Here is a 22,213-nt window from a genome sequence, read left to right on the forward strand (position 1 = left end):
ATTTGGGCATCTAAATACATATTTTTCTTGTTTCATCTCTCATTAATCATGTGAAGATCACACAGATTTATCTGCTGTCCCAACATGTAAAAATGTACATATAGTAGTTCAAACTAGCGCCACCTGCAGCAGCTACAACAACTGACACACTGGTGATTCACTCTTCATACTGATGTTTATTCGAATATCTTATCTAATAATATATCAGTCTAAGGAACAAAAGCAGTTTTAGTTTAATAATTTAACTACACTGTGCTGCTAATGTTTGTGCACTTGTGCTTACATAGGCTCATGCAGGACTTTCAACTGTAATGGAATATTTTGCATTACTGTAGGTGCACTTTTGCTTAAGGATATCAATACTTCTTCCACCACAGGACACAGAATCCTCTGTAAATATGCAGCGTTGTATATAACAGCTCGTTATCTAATACCATGAAGTCAGATTTGACCAGGTGTCCAGGAGTTTGTTTTCTACAGCTGCTGTATGGTGCTGTAATAAAGTAAAAAATAGAATAGCATGTGCAGATAGAGGTCACTTGTAATACCACAAGCAAACAGCAGGTGGTACCAGAAAAGAGCTGCGAAGGTTGAAACTACTAGAAATACACAAGGCGATGAAGTGCGTTGTTTACGCCTACGCCAGGTTCAAGATGGCTGCTGGAGACAACAGCGGCAGGCCTCCTTGCCTTAGTTTCTCTGGTCCGGGTCCTTTGGGAAACAGCCAGCCCAGCAACAGCGTTTTCTCCATGCCAGCATCCAACGGCGGAGCGGTCGGTGCTGCAGGGGGAGCACAGGGAGCGGCGAGGCGTCCCAACCCGCAGCTGGGGCCTGGCGGGGGAGACAGCAACGGTGTTTCGACCGGAGCTCCGTCGACTGCGCAGAACTCCCTGCAGCAGCCCGCTGCGGCAGGTCCTGCGGCAGCCGGAGCTATGGCCACCCCGGCGTCCAACATGGCAACCACCGCAGCGTCTAACGCTTCCCCGGCGGCGGCGCCGACGGCCACCCCGGCTGCTGCGTCCGTGCTGGTGTACCGGGAGCCCGTGTACAACTGGCAGGCGACGAAGAGCACCGTGAAGGAAAGGTTCGCGTTCCTCTTCAACAACGAGGTGCTCAGCGACGTGCATTTTCTGGTGGGCAAGGGGATGGGGGTTCAGAGGATACCGGCGCACAGGTAAGAGGACAGTCTGTACGAGCTCCTAAAACGCTCGATAACTGTGCGTCTGCAGAAAAGTTGATCCGTCCCATTGTGTTGACTCTGTCAGGTTTGTTCTGGCTGTGGGGAGCGCGGTGTTTGATGCCATGTTCAACGGAGGGATGGCGACCACATCCACGGAGATCGAGCTTCCTGATGTGGAACCAGCTGCCTTTCTGGCTTTGCTGAAGTAAGAAGCAGAGTGTGTCACTTAACGCGATGATTTCCATGCTTTCTGAGTGGGCGTGTTATTGATATATAACATTTAAGTAATGGGAAAGAACTGGCAGAACAGGTATTGAATCTTCTCTACCATCTGTAATGATAAAATTGCAAAGAGTTGTTTAATCTGCACACCTTCTGCAGGTTTCTCTATTCTGATGAAGTCCAGATAGGACCAGAGACTGTGATGACTACACTCTATACAGCCAAGAAGTATGCAGTTCCAGCGCTGGAGGCTCACTGTGTGGAGTTCCTCAAGAAGAACCTCAGAGCAGACAATGCTTTCATGTTGCTTACACAGGTCAGATTCCTTCAGCTATAGCACCTCTTGTTTTTATTTCTTCATTTGATTGACAGGTGACCTTCATTGCAGTGCAGAACATTCTGTACATGATACACTTCGTGCTGCTTTTGCTGCTCCAGCTGCTGCACGCCAAAAGTGTGAGGGATTTGCAAGAGAGTAAAAATTTGAAACCCTTAAATTTAGCTGGGTATTATTTAAAATACCGAGCGTAGAAGCATGTGAATGTTTGAATTGCTGTATTGAGAAAGGCTTAATTTTAGTTTGAGGAGAGGATTTCTGTAAAGAGTGTTTTCTGCCAGCATTTTAATTGCCTTACTTTGAGAATTATAAATACAAATTTTGAAACATAAATCTATCCCTAAACATAAGCACCAAGACGCTTCCTACTGAGCTGTCTTTTTTTTTTAAGTGCAGTTTAAAACTTTGAACTTGCCCATGTACTAAAACATGCATGTTTAAGTGATGATGTTTTTTTCATTTCAGGCACGGTTGTTTGATGAGCCGCAGCTTGCCAGCCTCTGTTTAGAAAACATCGACAAGAATACTGGAGATGCTCTCGCCGCTGAAGGCTTTACAGATATAGATTTGGGTAATGTGTTCCTTTGAATGTCGACATTTTTGCTCCATGTTGTATTTCAATCGCGGTTTCTTTGTGTAGCACCAGTTCACTACAGAAGTCATCTGAGGACACTGAATATCATATTATAGAGCAAAGCCCAGCAAATTGCTTTAGAATAACAGCCTGACTGACCACTGATTTTTAATCTTTGCCTCCATTAGATACGTTGGTGGCAGTGTTGGAGAGGGACACGCTTGGGGTGAGGGAGGTGCGTTTGTTTGGAGCTGCGGTGCGTTGGGCTGAAGCTGAGGCTCACAGGCAGCAGCTGCAGCCGACACCTGAGAACAAACGGAAAGTCCTGGGAAAAGCTCTCACTCTCATCCGCTTCCCTCTCATGACCATTGAGGAGTTCGCTGCAGGTGAACAAGAATGCACAAAACCGTCACTGCTGATAAACGGGCATAAATGCACACCCTGTGGTTCAGACTTTGACGTGTGTCGTCGTCCCTTCAGGTCCAGCCCAGTCCAGTATTTTGACTGACAGAGAGGTGGTGAGTCTCTTCCTCCACTTCACCGTAAACCCAAAGCCTCGTGTAGATTTCATTGACCGGCCTCGCTGCTGTCTCCGCGGGAAGGAGTGCAGCATCACACGTTTCGGTCAGGTGGAGAGCCGCTGGGGCTACAGCGGGACAAGCGACCGCATACGGTGAGATAATAATTAATTTGTATGGCACCTTTCAAAAACAAAGTTACAGAATGCCGTACAATAAAGCATGTGCCAAATTAGACAAACGATGAAAACCAATTTAAAAAAAATACCATCACAAGCATGCAATATGCTGATAAAATAGTTTAAAAAAACTTTTTTTGATGGCACATTCAAGACAACAGTCGTAATGTTAAAGTGCCTTTAGTAAAAAGGATTATGATTGGCCTTACTAAGACGGAGCCTTTGGTAACAATGTTAGGTAAACCTGTACTTCTCTTGTAACGACAAGTCAAACTGTCACAGGTGAAAAGTGTCAAATTTGTTTCTAGAAATCTACTGATGCACATGCGTTTAAGTTTTCCTGCTTTAATTTGAACCTTTTATATTCCCAGGTTTTCGGTAAACAGAAGAATATTTGTGGTTGGTTTTGGACTCTATGGTTCTATACACGGACCCACAGACTACCAAGTCAACATACAGGTACAGTCCCTGTCAGTGTAACTTGTTCTAAAAAGTTTTGGTTGTAATGCACAGTGCGTTGTGTCACTGTTTTGAATGTTCTGCGTGTGTTCCAGATAATCCACACAGACAGTAACACAGTTCTGGGGCAGAACGATACAGGCTTCAGCTGTGATGGGTCAGCAAACACCTTCAGAGTCATGTTCAAAGAACCGGTGGAGATTCTACCCAATGTCAACTACACTGCCTGTGCCACACTTAAGGTCTGTAATGTGGAAATCATTCATGCAAGACACATGTTCTAGACCAGGGGTTGGCAACCTTTAACACTCAAAGAGCCATTTCGACCCGTTTCCCACAGAAAGAAAACACCGAGAGCCGGAAAAAACTTTTGGCATTTAAAATTAAGACAACACTGCATATATCGCTTTTTTACCTCTATGCCCTTGTTAATTTTGACTTATTAATTAATAAAAAAATAATGCATGAAAAAAAAAGTATTTAACCGCACCTTTCTCAGTTCCCAAATTTCTGGCACACCGATAACACTGATGAACACTCCAGCCAGGTAGGTAGCTCTAATGAACCAAAGGTCTGTTTTCCAGCCGTGAAGAAGATTCACAGGATACACTGTCAGCGCACAGCAAAGTTTGGTGAACAGTGATTGAAGACGAGAACACTCTGAGTGTGTTGAGCAGAAAGTTTCTTTCATAATCTTCTTGATGGCAGCTTGGATAAAAACGTGGTTATTTGGAAATTGTGCAACAAATAGTTTTCTGATCACCGCAGCACTTCAAGCCGGTGTATCCATCCCATAATAGACCACTTTTCGAGATTCTAAAGGTGCTTTAGTTTTTCATTTCCTAAATATTGTTCATTTTGTCAACATTTTTCATTTCATAAACATTTTGTAAACTACAGCACTCTGTTTATTAACATACAAACCCTTCCACTTTCCTGAATTGGACACTTCTGTTCAGGTTGGGGGCTGCACAGTGCCATAGTGGTTAGCACTTTTGCCTTGCAGCAAGAAGATCCCTGGTTCAAATCCCAGCCTGGGATCTTTCTGCAAGGAGTTTGCATGTTCTCCCTGTGCATGCGTGGGTTTTCTCCGGGCACTCCGGCTTCCTCCCACAGTCCAAAAATATGCTGAGGTGAATTGATGACTCTAAATTGTCCATAGGTGTGAATGCGAGTGTGATTGTTTGTCTGTATATGTAGCCCTGCGACAGACTGGTGACCTGTCCTGCCTTCGCCCGAGTCAGCTGGGATAGGCTCCAGCACCCCCCGCGACCCTCGTGAGGATAAAGCGGTGTATAGAGAATGGATGGATGGAAGATCACAATAATCTTCAAATTTAGAATTAAATTTTTAAAACTAACAAACTAAAATAAAAGAGCCGCGGGTTGCCGACCCGTTCTAGACTTAAGAACACCTTTTTTCAATAGTCTATTCTGCTAATTAACAAGATCAGTGTGCCTCCAGATTAGAGTCTGGTAATGTAGAAATCTTCATGTGATTATGTATGAGCATGGCTGGGTAAAGAGTCACTTGGGAATTGTGTTAGTAATTGTGCATTTACATCTAACAAATTTTGCCTGAAGGAGTTGTGATGAATTTCAGTTTAAGATGGCAGTAAAGTTGTATTGTGTTGTAAAACATTAGCATTGCATCGTTTAGCACTGTGTTGAAGAACAGGTAAAATTCCTAACTTGTCAAATAACTTGAGACAATCAAAATTGCCGCTATGCAGTGTGTATTTACCCATCTGTCTGTGCTGCAGGGTCCAGACTCTCATTACGGGACTAAGGGAATGCGAAAGGTAACACATGAGTCATCATCCACTGGCACAAAGACCTGTTTCACCTTCTGCTACGCAGCGGGCAACAACAACGGAACTTCCGTAGAGGACGGACAGATTCCTGAGGTCATCTTCTACACATAGTCACCTCAGACATCGCAACGATCTTCCATCAAATGTGACGACCTGACACCAGCGCAGGGCCACACCTCAGCAGCCGTACTGGGGACTAATCTGTCAGACTTCATACTGTTCCCTCCATATAGTGCTCTTCTGTTGGCCGCATGGGAAGACAAATAGCTGGGAGGAGATGTAGGTCACTACACGGGGCGTAGCTCGTCACATGAGATGCTGCCTCTCTCTTTCTCAGCGACTTCCTTTCATCCCTTTGTGTTGTAGTGATGCCAGCCTCCGAAACAGACATGACTGTAACCGACTCCACAGGGGAAAGAGGGAGGGAAGAGCCTCTCAGATTATTCACAGTATCGATGTCACTGCTGCGGATTGACGGCATAAGGCTTGACACTGAATTCTACTTAAGCTGTACGATTCCCCTTCCTGTACTCCACAGCATTAGTGCAAAGGAGGGTCGCAACTGTATGAATGTACAGTTTATCAGATTTGCCAAGACAAGATCCTCATCAGCATTTAGTACAGATTAGAATTTCACTCAACTCCACGTTTGCTGTAACTTCCATAGACTGACAGACTTCATAGGCTTCACGAAATCTTGGTGAATTTGAACCAAACTTCATATTAATCTTTAACAGTATGATTATGGTAAGAAGTTTTTCGGGTTTCTACATACAGTACAATCTGTGATATCTTGTGTCCTTGCTTGGTAGTTGCCTATACCCAAGATACCTTGCACTTCTTGGCCTTGCATATGTTTATTTGGTTGTTCTATGGATGCACACTAACTCTTCAGATATGTTTCTTTTAAGCTTTGTTTTAAAAAATGTGGGCGGAAGAGCTTTCCCTCTTGGTGCGGACATGAAAGGGTTGTATATTAAAGTGGCATTTATTAACATATATGTAACTTGAAATAAATATCGATTAAAGAGTGAAGACAAAAGTATTGTGGTGCTTGTTTTTTGGGGGGAAAGAGCTGAAACCAGAGTAACTCCGAACCCACAGTGAAAATTCAGCATTGTGTTAGAAGGTTGGTTTAGTGCCACTCTTTCATCTGTTCCAGGATGTAAGTCCTTCACTAATCCAGCAGCTGGTTAGCTCAGAGTGAAGACTGGAAATGGAGAAGCAACATGGTTCAGACTAAGAAGTCTACTTACCAGCAAATGAAATGAAGTACAATTCAGATAATAAAATGTAACGTATGGCAGTTAAGGAACAGGAAAAAGTTATAAAAGAACACCGATAAAATAGTAAAACTTTAGACAACATAACAGGGTGACTCAGCAGCCCAGTGCTTAAAGTGCAAAGGCCCTCAAGCAGTGAGGATTTGGTACAATTCCCACCTCACCTGGACTTTCGTTGCATGTCACTGCCCAAATCGGTTTCCCTTCATTCCCTGTCTCCAATGTAAAGTGCCAAATAAAGATGAACATTTTAAAAATTAATACACTATATTGCCAAAAGTATTCACTCACCTGCCTTGACTCACATATGAATGCAAGCGACATCCCATTCCTAAATCATAGGGTTTTTGCAAAGTTATTAAACTTGTATAATTTTTTGTTGTAATTTAATAAAAATACAAATCTGGGATCATTTTTATTTCAGTTTAGCGGCTTCCTCCTATTAGCTGGTAACTTAGAATATATTGTGTTAACAGGTGGGTTTTGATGTCACTAGACTGAGTCACAAATAGCAGTTTCAAACGTGGAGGAATTACTGCAAGAACATCACTGAGCTAACCAGCACACGTTCATGTACAGCAGCGAGAACATCCCAACTCTCATCTGACCCACACAGGCAGAGAGTAAATATTAGTAGAGAAGTAGAGAAATCACGAAAGAAGAATGTGGAAGTCACATTTTCATCACGAGTTGTTTTTATTCATTACATCCACTGAACAAAGTTCCAATCCAGTGAGTTTGACTTCTGTAAGTTTATTGTGATTTCCATGATTTAATCTGGGCATGATCCATTTAAATATGCATTATTGCAGCAGTACCACAGTGCACTGTACAGGCCCACCATTACAACTGCTTTGATCCAATTGTTCCCTAAAACCCTCTCCCTAGGCACTTGGTGTACTGTAGCTGTGAAATGAGAAAAGCATTGCTGCTTCCACTAGCCTACAACGAAAGCTTAAGCTTTTTGTTTCTGCTCCGGACTCCAAGTCAAAACAATTTGTGCGATGTATCTTTAAGCCTGTGCAAAGATATTAAAGTGCCCACGGGGTAGGGTTTAGAGATTGATTTGGTATATTAATAATAATCCGGGGTCAGTGTTTACAGTTTGTCCAGGTAGTTGTCGAGGGCGGGTATGCCCTCTTTCAGACCTTTGCGTTTCCTAATTTCAGCGACAACTTGGAAGGGTTTGCTGGCAGCATCGCTGGGGTCTCCCTGGAGAACCTGCCAGTGATCAAATACACATTGAGGGAAGGCCTGGCCTCCAGTGTTACTGCGCAGGTCAGCTGTGAACCCTGCAGGAAACAAATGCAGATAAAAAGCCTAATTTTAAACACGGATATACCTTTGTCTACTAAGAATGTGACTTTGATGTTAAAGCAAATTCAGATGAAATGGAACTGTTAAGCATCTGTTTAAATTCTGGTTTGCAGTCTATTGCTGAGAAGTGAAAAATAAATCTGATGAAAAAATGTCATTATGCATGAACATGTTTACTCCCCCCTGGAAAATGTAATGCAACAAATACAGTATGTATCTTCACATACAGAAAAACTCACCAAAGGATTCGTTGACTGGCAGGTAGGCTTTCACCACAAACATCGGAGTACCCATCACTTGGGATTCCTCAAACACATGACCTCGTTTCCTATTCAACACGCCATAGATCCCACCGACCACCTGCTCTGGACACTGCACGGACAAAAGGCACAGATGGCCAGTGATGTCTTTCTCACATTAAAGGTTAGCTCCACAGTGTTCTGAGCCAAGTCAGCTTCCCATATCAATGCTGAAACAGGTTCCTCTGTATACTGACCTGTATCTCCACAAGATAAACTGGCTCCATTAGTCGCGGTTGAGCGGTAAGCTGGCAGGCGTACAGGACCCTGCGAGCTGTGGGAATAATCTGTCCACCCCCACGGTGGATGGCATCTGCGTGCAGTGTGACATCATGAATGTCATAGCGAATTGCACGCATGTTTTCCTCACACAGTGCACCCTGCAGGATAGGATACAAGCACAAGCTTTTAGGTAGCGGCACACTGTACTGTATCACAAACAAAGATACTAATTAAAAAAGTAACACAAGTCAGAATTAATTAGTCTCCCACCTCCTTAGTGGCCCACTGGAAACCAGCCACTACGCTGTCCTTGATCTCATTGAGGTACTGAACTCCTTTTGTGACGTCTATTAACAGGTTGGGCCCATTTCCATCTGGACCGAAGCACCAGATCTTCCTGGCTTCTGTCACCTCCCACTCGTACTTGTCAGCGAGGTAACGTGCACGAACCTTGAGCTCCTGCCGGGAAGTGACCTCCCCTTTCTCGATATCTTCAGCCAGGCCATCGGGGAACGGACGCGCTTTCATGAAGAGACGATTGTGCTTGTTGGGGGACTTGGACAGACACATCTGGTCTGATTCTTCTGACACCGTCTCTCGGTAAGACACCACTGGGTCTGATTTCTACAAAGAGATAAAGGAAATGGTCAGAAGTTAGAGTGTGAGTGTTAATGCAACAAAGTGGGGATTCTTTATTTTTCTAATGTGCATTTGAATTTGGGGGGATGGGTCTATCCCGTTTCTTGTAAACAGTCTCTGTAGAAAGTTTTGTAAAGAGCCTATATTATGCTTCTTGGGTTTTTCCTTTCCCTTTAGTGTGCTATAGCTTTCTTTTCATACGTACAGGGTCAGCACACTTACAAAGGCTACCATATTGAGTTATTCTGTACCATGGAAAAGACTCCTTACTTGCTTGAATTGCCTTGTTTGAATGCCCTTGTTACTTATCTACATCACTATGTAGCAGGTTTGCCTGACTAGGCAATAGTTTGGCCCAAAAAGACTGAGCAGCTTCCTTGTAGTCCACCTTAATTTCCTTGCTCAGAAATCTGGGGTTGTGATGTTTAACCAACTTAGCATCACTGATTTCGGGCCAGCTGACCAATCAGAGCAGACAGGGCTTTTCAGGGGGGTCTTAAAGAGGAACTAAAATGGAGCATTTTAGGCAGAGAGGATGAGAAGAGGTGCTACAGCAATGTAGAGTATGAGGAAAAAATAATGTGCTTTTGAATGTATGAAAGTATGAAAACGTATTCTAGTAGACCCCAAAAATAAAATGTAGAATATGTGAATACGCATAGTATGGGCTCTTTACTTACATAAGACTTTTTGGCAGCAAATGTCCAACAAACAGGTGAACCGGCAGAAGCTAGAAACAATGTTGGCTTCATCAAACTTTTTTGTGACTTGTATATAAATCCTCACTTCTGCGATATATACTGCACTCAGCCAGCACCTGACAGAATAGGTAAGCCAGTTTCTCTGTCCTCAGTGGCTCACCTTCAGCGGAATGCAGGCGTGGTCCTCCTCCAGGTCCTTCAGGCAAATCTCCAGGTGCAGCTCTCCTGCCCCGGCGATGATATGCTCCCCGGACTCTTCGATGATGCACTGCACCATGGGGTCTGACTTGGCCAGGCGCTTCAGCCCCTCCACCAGCTTGGGAAGGTCAGCTGGATTCTTGGCCTCCACAGCAACTCTGACCACAGGGCTCACACTGAACTTCATCACCCTCATGTTGTGGGCCTGCACATAGAGTTGCTCAGCTAAAACACTTGGCTCTTTTTGTGTTATTGTAACAAGAAACCAACAGTGAACAATCACTCAGTGTTAATGGCTAATGGCTGAGTTAGCAGTATGGCAGTATTTAACCTACAGCACGCTCTATGTCCATAGATGAGTAAAGAAAAGTTACTTGTTCAAAGGTGGTAATGGTTCCTGTCTTAACCAGGAACTGGTCGACTCCAACGAGACCCACTATGTTACCACATGGGACGTCATCAATAGGCTCCACATACCGGCCCATCATCAGAATAGTCCTGGATGGACATAGTGATAAAAAGTTGGCAACAAATATATCAAAACAAAAGAAAGGGGAGAACAAAACTCCTTTTTTCTGTTCACCTACAACCTCTGTACAGTTTCTACAAGAACATGCTCACCTCTGGATGGGTTTGATGTAGAGATCTTCCTTCTTGCCAGGGCTGAAGTTTGGCCCCATGATGCGCACCTTCAGGCCTGTGGACACACAGCCAGAAAACACACGACCGAAGGCGTAGAAACGACCCTTGTCGCTGGTTGGGACCATCTTGGAAATATACATAATCAAAGGAGCCTTGGGGTCACAGTTCTTAATACCTGAGAAGAGAGTTTAGACACTAAGTTCGAGATCTAGGAAAGCCTGATGATTTTTGAAGTCACATAGCAACAATCAAAATGCTCCTTATTGAATGATATCTACTTCTGAAGTCTTCTACTGACCCATTGCAGCCTCGTCGTCTCCAGGCCCTTCATAGAGCAGCTCACAGCGGTATTTCTGTGCAGTGACAGGGGAGGGAAGGTGAATGGTGATCATTTGCAGCAGGGCCTCTCCGGCAGGTAGCCAGCGACGCATTACAGCCTTCAGCAGGGGCTTTCCCTCCTTCTCTTTGTCCTCTGAGTCCAGTTTGATATCCAGCTTTTCAATTAGTTTGGCTGTCTCTTCCTTTTTGAAATTCATGATGGCATCAAACACCTGGGAGGGAAGTTAGAAAAGGGCAAATATAAGGCATCGAGCCAAGTAACTTTTTCTATCCTTCACTTATTTAGAGGTCCTGTGAATATGACATTATATACATAATGTGATGACAGTTTTTAGTTTGCGGGGAAATTAAATAGTACTAATCAGTCTGAAATATTGTTTTAAAGTTCCTATTTAACAATATGGACAAAAACGGAAAGTCCACCCTATTGTGATCATCATGTGAACTTCAAACTGTACATTTATTGCATTGTATTTTCATTCACCTTAAAGATGGGATCCAAAACAAGCTGGCAAAAGGTTCGAGGGAATTTCTGACCATCAGGACCAGTGGCTGTCTTACTGAATTTACCGGCTTTTGGATCAAAGAATCTGGAAGAAACATAAATTATTGCAGAACATTATGATGTTAAGTTATCAGGGTGTTAACATGTTTCATATTTACTTGTATTCAATTAATATGTCACTGCTTTATAATAAGGTTACTTCAACAAGATGTGCAGCACATTTAAAAGAGCAATGTAAAACCAGCTGAAAATCTTGTTTTTTCTGACCTCTAGTGGTGCAACTCCTTACTGCACTGTACTGCAGAAATGTACTTTAGGGGTTTGTGCACAACTGTTGGTTGCGGTTACAGTCCCAATCTACACCTTAAAACCTTGATTATACTCCTTTGTGGATGTTTGCACAGTTGGCTGTGGACAACACAAATGCATCCGTTATATTCCTTTTGTTGTCTGCGGGAGAACCAGGTCGTATCTACAGTGTACTCCCTGCATACATATTGTTACCCTTGAAACACAGTCACAGCATAGACTCTTGCACATTCGAGTAGATGACAAAATTCTTTAAAAGGTACAAATGAGAAGAGGACAGCAACTTTACCGATCATGTTACCTTGACAAGCCAAAATCTGTTTTATACTATTGTTGGTTTAGGACTTTTTATGTTATACTTTCTAGTTTCTTTATGTCCGAGGTAATTAATGGAACGCAAATTTGGAATTCAGAATCATACTATCAACTACACAGTTGTATCATTCGATCACCATCAAGTTTACTGACCTGTTGCCCCTGTTAACCCTGTGTTTGAATGTCAGATCAGACAAAGTCTGTAAAAAAAATGCAGCGTTCATAAAGGGTCCTCATGTATTAGATGATTTCATTGTGGGCCAGCTGTAAATCCGACCTGACTTAGCTTAAACGTGCCTGTGAGTGTGAACATTAGGATTGGACATATTCTTCCCACCACACCCAGGATCCCTGATGCAACAGATTTGAAACTATAACCGGAGAGGGCAGCAAGTTGCAGCGTTTCAGCCTGGTGTTACTTACTCTTTTATGTCAAATACATGGATAACTTCATGTATATGCACCTATCTCCCCACAGTTTCTTCATCATGTCCTCCACCTTCTTACACCTCTCTGCTGGTGCCATCTGACCATCTCCTTTAGCAGCAAACTTGGCCACATACATCTCAGCAAACTGTTTCAAGGTGAAAGCCCAGCCGTGGAGGCCTGAGCCAAACCCAACTGTACCAATAACAGGATCAATCTGAGGGGCGAAATTACAGCATTTATAGTTAAAGCATACAATATAAAATCTACTGTGGCTTTTCTAAGTGATTCTGGTGCATAACTGTGTGTTTGTGGCGACTGTGCATGTGGCTCACCATGATATTCCCCATGGGTCCCCCCTCATCTTCTCCATAGGTGGAGATAATGACGTTGACGTTCTCCACAATACGCTGGAAGGTCTGGTAAAGCTCATCTGGTTTAAGCTGCAGTTCAAGCAGAGCCCGGTCCATCTTGTTCATCATCAGAACCGGCTTGATGCGCTCAGCGATGGCCTGCCGCAGCACAGTCTCAGTCTGCACACACACACCTGTAGGGAAACAAATGGGTGAGCCGCAGATGTAAAACCTGAAGAAATAATAAAATAAGTTCATGTAAGTGCAGCCAAAATGATTAGTTGACTAATCAGGTCGTCATTTGTCAGAAAATCCCGCAATTATTGGGATAATTATTTAGAGCTTTTGTTTGGTATTTCTCATTATTTTCAAAATTTTTACAACCCAAACAATCAGTTCAATAATGGAAAATATAATCAGTAATTATAATCAATATATATACTTTTACTTGTAATACCCTAAGTATAGCTTTCTGACTATGACCTACATACTTTCACTTGTGTTAAATTTTCAAGCAGGACTTATTTGCAACAGAGTATTTTTACAATGTGAAGTTAGCGTTTTTATTCAAGTACTAGATGAGAATACTTCCTCGACCACTAGAAGGCATTACCTGAGACACAGTCCACCACCACCAGGGCTCCATCAGTTACTCTGAGGGCAGCAGTGACCTCAGAGGAGAAATCAACGTGACCCGGAGAATCAATCAGGTTGATGAGGAAGCCTTTTCCGTCTTTACACTGCTTGATGAACGCCAAGTCGTTGTCTCCAAGCTCATAATACATGGAGATGGCCCTGTTTAAGAGAGCGATACGCATTTACTGTTCATGTACCACTTCATTTCAAAAACAACAGCAAAGGGTAAACTAAATAACTTAAACTAAACAATTCATGTGAGCATATTTAGGCTGCCTCATCTAAATACTGGACCCAAATTGATCTGACTAAACATCCTGTGTAAATTTTTGAAAATGCAAGCAGTGTCTTCTTCAGCCATCTTCAACATTGATATTTAAAGAAAAGCAAAAGTGTGGCACTAAAAGAAGGGACAAACATGCATTCTTCCTTTGTAAACTTATTGGCCAGCTTTTTAAAGGAAATGGTCGACCTACAAATAAAAGCGTAGTCTGACTTTGAAGCCTAATATTCATTCTGGCATCTTTCAAATAATCAGTGGAAATGACGGCTCAAATACAACCAGACCAGATATGATTGAGGAAATTAAGACATTAATTATAGCAACATTGGAGAAACACTGCTTTTCATTTGTAAAGTAACTGCTGATAGACTACATAACTGATGATAATTGCAACTGACTGAAACAATATAACAGGTGCATTTGGAAATGAAAGGCCTCAAACACCTTTTTTCTTAATCAGCATCTCCCTTGCAAGGATGAGTTATTACATGTGCACACCAAAGTAGAACAGTTTTGGCTGCTTCAAATGATAGACTCATGTCTGTGCTTATTTCTCTGTGCTGTTCTAGCTTGTTTGAAATTTCTAAAGGTGGCCTCACATATTTCCACACCAATCACCAATCAAGCAATATCTCAATCAAAATGTGCTGAAAGCTGTGGGGTTGTATCTCAACCTGCAGCCACATAGACCTGATGAAGCAGAAAAGCTGCTCTGGGTTTTTTTTAGGTCAAATTCTTAATCAATAATACTCAAGAATAGGAATTTTATTGACATTTTTTGATAATTAAGAAAGACAGAGAAGTGATGAACATAAACTGAATTTCCCTTCGGGGATGAATAAAGTGATTCTATTCTATTCTAAACTGTTATACAGCATATGGCAGCGGAGAATCTGCCATTCATAGCTATGCTACATTATTAATCGGGATTACTGTAACTGATGGTGTACAATAAAAAGAAAAGTGATGACATCAAAGTGCCCTGTGACACAAATGCTCTTTTCTGTTTGCTATGAGATCGACTCTACAGTTTGCCAGTGAATCAAAAGTGGATTATTCAGGCATTTTCAGAGAAAACTGGGCATGTTTGTGTTGGATTGAGGTGTTTTTATTATCATTATTATTATTATTATAACATCACTACAATCTGCCACGTTACCCCTGAAACACATCTCCGCTAATCCACCAGAGATGCTCAGTTCTGCAGATGAGCTCATCGGTCCCTGACTGTAAACAGTAGCTTTTAGTGTTGATTATGATGGTGATGGTGGTGAGTGGTGAGGGCGGGGCACTGCTTGAGAAGACAGTGGAACCACTAAAAAAAGATGGCTGCTGCATTAGAGGTAAAGCAGTGCATTTAATTAGCTTTACTGGTTATTAGTCAATAAAAATAACAAAATGAATCATTTGGAAAGTAATCAAACTGATTTTTTTTCCCACTACAAAGTGAGCTATGATTGTTGCTTAGTTACTCAGAAATATTCACTGGTAACAAGAAATATTTCAGATTTCAAGTGATGTTTTGCAGACCTTTAATAGGCCGCACAATGAGCACAGAGCCATTTCTACACCCACTTCTCTGAGCCACATACGTTGATTTGATGGTGATGCAGCGCTCCTGCTCATCTTTGCGGGTGTCTGTGAAGCGGGTCTCTCCTGCACGGGATGAAGCAATGATCCCTGCTTTGGACACCAGCGAGTCAGTCAGCGTGGACTTCCCATGATCCACGTGCGCAATCACAGACATGTTTCTTATGTTGGACTTTTTGTCCATGATGGCACGGATCTGATCCACAGTGAAGTTCACCTGTTGGGAGGGTTGGAGGGGTTCAGGCAGGTTTACATGCATCCATTTACAACCAGCACACATTCATTTAATTCATCATATGCATCTATTTCTGTCCACTATTGGACCTCCACGGCCTTTCCAAGTAGAGTTATAAAAAGAAAGACATGTTTGAAACTGAATCTAGGAGGCGGGAGACTGGGTTCTGCATGACGACTTTACCTTCTGGGTTCTAACCCGATCAGGAATTACTGAGTCACCATTTCATTTGCTGCAGCTGAATGAGGACAAGCCAACACGTGTCGCAATCACAAGCAAACAGAATGTATTCATTTTAAACCTCTGAAGATGTTCATTTAAAGATTAAGGAGAAAGATACATTAAATAAGCAATATAATAGACCAACAGCCCCAAAATATGCACCTTTTCTTCAACAATCTGCCCTGAGGAGATTAGATCTGGGGCCTGACCACTTAGTTTATTATTTAAGACATAATATATGAGGAAGGGCGGTTCAGTAAGAGCACAGTGAGACCATTTTGAGGAGTGTTTCTCTCAGTGTGACAGGAATATAGAAAACCGTCACTGCAGGCCTCTGTGAGTTTTACTAGGCCTAACATGAAATTACTCTGATATAATATGAAAGAAAAATACACACACAACATAATACATTATCATTAAACACTATTCTGGCATCTTAAATGTATTCAGCCTGCATAATAATTCTAGAAATATTAAATAATCCAGAGATTCATTGACTCAACCAAAGCCTGTATGGTGATGATAGTTCATTTTCCACCGGCACTGTCATGAAATGCAGTGCAGATCTCTGTCGGCAACGTCTTGCTGTAGGCCTACATGTGATTGTTTCTCAAACAGAGTGACGCACCATCCTCTAATCCAATATAAACCGGCAACTCAGTACGAAATGGATTCACCACGTTAATGTCAGTCATGTCGAGAACAAGACCTTTCTCCTTATACAGGTAACATGGGCTCAATGCGTACTTTCTGCGTGTGCGCAGACCAAATGCGGACTTGGAAAGCGGACTGCGGACCCGGTCATGTTCATACAGACGGTCGCATTGACTCTCACATGGAACATAGAGAAATAAGGAGGTTTTAAAATACACAGCAGCTAGTTACACATTGGGCTGTATCAGATAATATCATTGAGGTGTGTCGAGCACAGTGAATCAACATATCACAGGATTTCTGCAGAATATAAAACTTCCCAGCGTGCCTAAGCTCCAAAGATAGAAATAATGAATCAATAAAAGCTCCTACTTTAATTGCAACGCTTTTATTATTAAATTTTAGAGTGCTAATAACTGGGAATCTCCGCTTAGATTCTCTCCGTTTGTTTAGGGGACCTTGCACCTGCGCAGTCGCCGCGCTTGCAGTGCGGACAGTCCGCGCGGCCGCAAATTTTGGGCTTCACGCGGACGTCCGCAGAGGCTGTCAAAGCCCGCATCGGTGTACGCGCACGAAAAGCATGAATTGGCCCGAATATTTCTGCAGTCCCGCCACAGCAGTTTTATTCTAAAGACTTCCCAAAGAGCGTCACAGAGCGGCCCGTGCGGTCTGAGGCCACAGCCCGCTTATCAGCCGCCTGATGCTGCGTATGTTACCACAGATAACACACAGAACCGGAGTGTGGTCACGTAACGCCAGCAGCCAGCGGCATCCATTTCACACACCTGACAGGCTCCAGTTCGGCTTATTGGACCGAATCTGTACATGAAGGTTATTCGTTGGAAAGCCTGACAGCTCGCCTCTCAGCCTTAGCAAATACATTAAACACACAAACAGCATATTTAAACGGAAAACAGGCTCACCATGTTGTCTGCAGGTCGTCGGTCTTTGTGTGCGACGGTTTATTGCTGTAGACCATAGACCGTATATAAAAGATGGACGGAGCGTCACCGGCCCAGATATGTGAAATCAACCCGGAAGTGCCTTAAAGAGCGACACCACTGAGCGTCGCTTCTGTAGTCCCCTAGTGCCGCCTACAAATGTCTACTTGTGCTGTCGGGTAACGTCACCGGTCCCCAAGCACTGAGGAGCTGAGGATGCGTCCTTGCTCCGCCCACTTCACTTGAGCATCGCATCCCAGAATGCCTTTCGCGCCCACTGGCAGCGACTATGAAGGAGAAAAATATCAACTGTAAAAAATAATTTTCGAATTACTACTGTTGTTTTGTCACGCATCGTAGTTTTTAGGATATTTTTCAGTGAGAATGTGATGGCGTAAACTTCAGATTTTAGGGTTTATTTATCAAGATAGAGCGTACGTGACATTTTCCTCCGATATTTTCGGAGATGTGAAGTCCGTTCACAGTACCCCACTGAGAGAAACCTTGTCTCGCGTAGTCTTTCTGAAATTTGCCGCTGACTCAGATGTCTCTGATTAATATAAGATGTGTGGCGTTTTGGGTACTCAAAGTGTAAATGCGTGTTTTTGTTTGCAGTGGAAGCTTTTGCACTCAATCTCTGTTGTTGTACCTCTGACAGAAAAATTTGCTTGTCCTTATTCCCTGTTGTACAATTTTGTAACCTTTATTTCTAATTGATATTGTTGTGTATGAACAATAAACAAGATTTAAAATTTGAATGAACTGTCAGCTAAAGAAACCTGCGTGTTCACTTCACTGCAAACTCCACAAATTATTGCAAATTATTTTTTAAAAAGAGTTTTATAGAATGTTTCATTGTCTTGTAAATGTTTGTAATTCACAGAACATAGTGAACTCGCTGAGAGTATGACGTCATAACGTCAACTGAGGAGATTTGTACTTCCGGGTTGTACTTGTCAAGTCTACACTTTGAAGTACGCAACAGTCTGCTGGAGGCGCTGACAGATGGTGACAACAGAGACGCTGCTGCTGCTAAGGGAGACTGATTTGTTTCCAAACTGTTACACAAAACATGCAAACACCATTGTGCTTTCTTTATTTCACAGCACAAGTGTTATAATTAGTGGTGGGACGTGATCAAAAAAGTTATTTAATTTCAGGGTTTGTAATTTATTAATTAATCGTGATAAATCTCATTTTTGTCAAATAGCAATATTTGACACAATAAGAAAAGCTTATCAACTCAAATAAATTTTGGTTGACAACTGATGAATATGCATATATGTGACCTTAAAAAGCAAAAATGTTTATGTTCCATTTAGGTCCGTGTATATTTTGGTAATTGGATTTTCCGTTCTAAAGCAGGCATTGAAAAACAAAAAACGAGTGGTTATTTGATTTTCGTTTTCAAAGGCAAAAATTAAAACTGAAATACAAGGCGTTTTTCCTTTTCACGATCAAAAAGGGATATACGAATTTCAAAAATGCTTTGATTTTCATTTTTTATTTACGATAACAAAAAATAAAATAAGTAAGAGACAGAAACGAAAAAAGGTCCGTTTTTTCGTTTTCTGAGACCGGAAGTGGTCATCAGCAAGGGTGGAGCCAAACAGAGTACGGTGCATAGACTGTAAATAAATGGTTTTTTTTTGTTAGTTTTCATGGTCAAAATGAAAGATCAAGTGGCCGATCTTAAAATAAATCAATATCGATTTTTTTTATTTATTAAGTTTTGCGACGCAAGGGGGCGTGGTAACCTGATTGACAGTTTGTCTGGAATGACTGACAGTCTGGAGGATGTAGCCGAGACTCTGCTCTCCTGGATTGAATGAATTCTGATATGGTCACTGGTGGTTTATCGGTGAAGAAGCAGAACCTTTTCCACAGACACTTTTCCTGCCTGTTGGCTTGTTTTAACCATTTTGCTCCCTTCGGCGGATTCTACCAGCAGACACTGAAAGTTCGGTAAGTAGGCTAAATGTTTATTTTCTTATCGGTACCGCTTTTAATGCACTTCATATGCAACTTTCCTGAGAGACAGCAGGTCCGATTTGTGGCACTGGCAGCGAGCAGTGACACTTTTTGTGGTACCGCTGCGGTGCCACGGTTAATGCCACTGCCGCAGTGACACTTTTTGTGGCACCGCTGCAGTGCCACGATTAATGCCACTGCCGAGGTGACAGTTTTTGTGGCACCGCTGCAGTGCCACGATTAATGCCTTTGCTGCAGTGACACTTTTTGTGGCACCGCTGCAGTGCCACGATTAATGCCACTGCCGAGGTGACAGTTTTTGTGGCACCGCTGCGGTGCCACGGTTAATGCCACTGCTGCAGTGACACTTTTTGTGGCACTGCGCCGGATGCCACGGTTAATGCCACTGCCGCAGTGACACTTTTTGTGGCACCGTGCCAGATGCCATGGTTAATGCCACTGTGCAGTGACACTTTTTGTGGCACCCCTGCGGTGCCACGGTTAATGCCACTGCCGCAGTGACACTTTTTGTGGCACCGCTGCGGTGCCACGGTTAAAGCCACTGCCGCAGTGACACTTTTTGTGGCACCGCGCCGGATGCCACGGTTAATGCCACTGCCGCAGTGACACTTTTTGTGGCACCGCGCCGGATGCCACGGTTAATGCCACTGCCGCAGTGACACTTTTTGTGGCACTGCGTCGGATGCCACGGTTAATGCCACTGCTGTAGTGCCACGGTTAATGCCACTGCCGCAGTGACACTTTTTGTGGCACCGCACCGGATGCCACGGTTAATGCCACTGCCGCAGTGACACTTTTTGTGGCACCGCGCCGGATGCCACGGTTAATGCCACTGCCGCAGTGACACTTTTTGTGGCACCGCGCCGGATGCCACGGTTAATGCCACTGCTGTAGTGCCACGGTTAATGCCACTGCCGCAGTGACACTTTTTGTGGCACTACGCCGGATGCCACGGTTAATGCCACTGCTGTAGTGCCACGGTTAATGCCACTGCCGCAGTGACACTTTTTGTGGCACCGCGCCGGATGCCACGGTTAATGCCACTGCCGCAGTGACACTTTTTGTGGCACCGCGCCGGATGCCACGGTTAATGCCACTGTGCAGTGACACTTTTTGTGGCACCGCTGCAGTGCCACGGTTAATGCCACTGCCGCAGTGACACTTTTTGTGGCACTGCGCCGGATGCCACGGTTAATGCCACTGCTGCAGTGAGACTTTTTGTGGCACCGCGCCGGATGCCACGGTTAATGCCACTGTGCAGTGACACTTTTTGTGGCACCGCTGCGGTGCCACGGTTAATGTTAACGACCAACCTGCGCACCCCCCGCAGGTTGGCCCGCTGTTCGACTGTTTACAACAAACATTTTTGCCCGAAGCCACATCTACTTGCTGACCCCTGGTTTAGGGGATACCACGGTCAATGCCACTGTGAGGTACCACGGTTAATGCCATGATCTTGTAGAGATGCCACATTTTAAGCCAGTAGGCATAAAGTTTTTCACATTAGATATATGTTGCATAATAATGAAATACAGCAATACTTAACTACGTGGCATGAGGCAGATTTTAATTGCTGCCAGTATGCATTAACTGGGACAAATATAATAGACAGTTTTAATATGTATCAAGTGTGATCTCTTTAAGAGTGTATAGTAAATACTCTGTAACTTTAAAAACTAGTTGTGAATGATGTATACACAAAATACCTTGATGAGGTTTTTCTCTTTACTGCAGGGAACAGTGCTTCTAATGCATGCCATAGCTGTAGCTGACTGGTGCAAAAATTCCAAATTTGGGGGAGCCTTGAAGCTGCCAGCTGTCATTTCAATGGACAAAGGGGAACAAATGGAAGTCCTCAAAGAACTGCAGAGCTGGGAGGGTGAATTTGATGAGTCCTCTCCAGTGGAAATGATGTCATTTGTTTTTGAAAAACATGATGAATGTGAGAACTTCATTAAAGAAATAGTCGACAAAAAAACCCTGAAAATATTTGCCAGGTTTGAGGAGGTTATGAACCTGAGTAAATAAATTAATCCAGGAAAACACCCCCTCCCACCCACTCACACACCCACACACACCATATATGTTGTACACACGTGGACAAAATTGTTGGTACCCCTCAGTTAAAGAAGGAAAAACCCACAATTCTCACTGAAATCACTTGAAACTCACAAAAGTAACAATAAATAAAAATGTATTGAAAATTAAATAATCAAAATCAGCCATCACTTTTGAATTGTTGATTAACATAATTATTTAAAAAAAACAAACTAATGAAATAGGGCTGGACAAAAATGATGGTACCCATAACTTAATATTTTGTTGCACAACCTTTTGAGGCAATCACTGCAATTAAACGATTTCTGTATTTGTCAATGAGCGTTCTGCAGCTGTCAACAGGTATTTTGGCCCACTCCTCATGAGCAAACAGCTCCAGTTGTCTCAGGTTTGATGGGTGTCTTCTCCAAATGGCATGTTTCAGCTCCTTCCACATATGTTCAATGGGATTCAGATCTGGGCTCATAGAAGGCCACTTTAGAATAGTCCAACGCTTTTCTCTCAGCCATTCTTGGGTGTTTTTGGCTGTGTGTTTTGGATCGTTGTCCTGTTGGAAGACCCATGACCTGCGACTGAGACCAAGCTGTCTGACACTAGGCAGCACATTTCTCTCCAGAATGCCTTGATAGTCTTCAGATTTCATCGTACCTTGCACACTTTCAAGACACCCTGTGCCAGATGCAGCAAAGCAGCCCCAAAACATTACTGAGCCTCCTCCATGTTTCACCGTAGGGACAGTGTTCTTTTCTTCGTATGCTTGGTTTTTGAGTCT

At 43.1% G+C, this 22,213-nt stretch overlaps 2 protein-coding genes across 2 annotated transcripts; one reads left to right on the plus strand and one right to left on the minus strand.

Moving 5' to 3' along the window:
* The first annotated feature begins 602 nt into the window (after nucleotides 1–602).
* Nucleotides 603–6,327, plus strand: LOC110948973 (BTB/POZ domain-containing protein 2-like). The gene is made up of 9 exons (XM_022190761.2): nucleotides 603–1,174; nucleotides 1,266–1,385; nucleotides 1,562–1,718; nucleotides 2,205–2,310; nucleotides 2,502–2,699; nucleotides 2,794–2,986; nucleotides 3,382–3,469; nucleotides 3,565–3,711; nucleotides 5,232–6,327. The coding sequence occupies exons 1-9, from the start codon at nucleotides 618–620 to the stop codon at nucleotides 5,391–5,393; spliced, it is 1,728 nt and encodes a 575-aa protein (XP_022046453.2). The 5' UTR covers nucleotides 603–617; the 3' UTR covers nucleotides 5,394–6,327.
* Nucleotides 6,328–7,237: 910 nt separating this feature from the next.
* LOC110948972 (elongation factor 2) lies at nucleotides 7,238–17,580 on the minus strand. Its single transcript, XM_022190760.2, has 14 exons — nucleotides 17,374–17,580; nucleotides 15,342–15,556; nucleotides 13,444–13,625; nucleotides 12,813–13,024; nucleotides 12,516–12,694; nucleotides 11,407–11,512; nucleotides 10,882–11,134; nucleotides 10,563–10,758; nucleotides 10,316–10,439; nucleotides 9,904–10,146; nucleotides 8,674–9,027; nucleotides 8,379–8,561; nucleotides 8,122–8,254; nucleotides 7,238–7,857 (listed from the first exon to the last, which is right to left on the minus strand). The coding sequence occupies exons 1-14, from the start codon at nucleotides 17,374–17,376 to the stop codon at nucleotides 7,664–7,666; spliced, it is 2,577 nt and encodes an 858-aa protein (XP_022046452.1). The 5' UTR covers nucleotides 17,377–17,580; the 3' UTR covers nucleotides 7,238–7,663.
* Between the last annotated feature and the right edge of the window lie 4,633 nt (nucleotides 17,581–22,213).

Source organism: Acanthochromis polyacanthus, chromosome 9 (genome assembly GCF_021347895.1).
Source record: "Acanthochromis polyacanthus isolate Apoly-LR-REF ecotype Palm Island chromosome 9, KAUST_Apoly_ChrSc, whole genome shotgun sequence".
In the NCBI taxonomy this organism is placed as follows: Eukaryota; Metazoa; Chordata; class Actinopteri; family Pomacentridae; genus Acanthochromis; species Acanthochromis polyacanthus.

Bases quoted from the DNA above. Each gene is read 5' to 3' on its own strand.
- LOC110948973 (XM_022190761.2), top strand. From the start codon at position 618: ATGAAGTGCGTTGTTTACGCCTACGCCAGGTTCAAGATGGCTGCTGGA. The intron at 1,175-1,265 runs GTAAGAGGACAG...TGACTCTGTCAG, and splicing joins CAGAGGATACCGGCGCACAG to GTTTGTTCTGGCTGTGGGGA. The intron at 1,386-1,561 runs GTAAGAAGCAGA...CACCTTCTGCAG, and splicing joins GCCTTTCTGGCTTTGCTGAA to GTTTCTCTATTCTGATGAAG.
- LOC110948972 (XM_022190760.2), bottom strand. The intron at 11,135-11,406 runs GTGAATGAAAAT...CTTCCCTCCCAG, and splicing joins TTTTGGATCCCATCTTTAAG to GTGTTTGATGCCATCATGAA. The intron at 10,147-10,315 runs GTAACTTTTCTT...CTCTATGTGCAG, and splicing joins CCATTACCACCTTTGAACAA to GCCCACAACATGAGGGTGAT.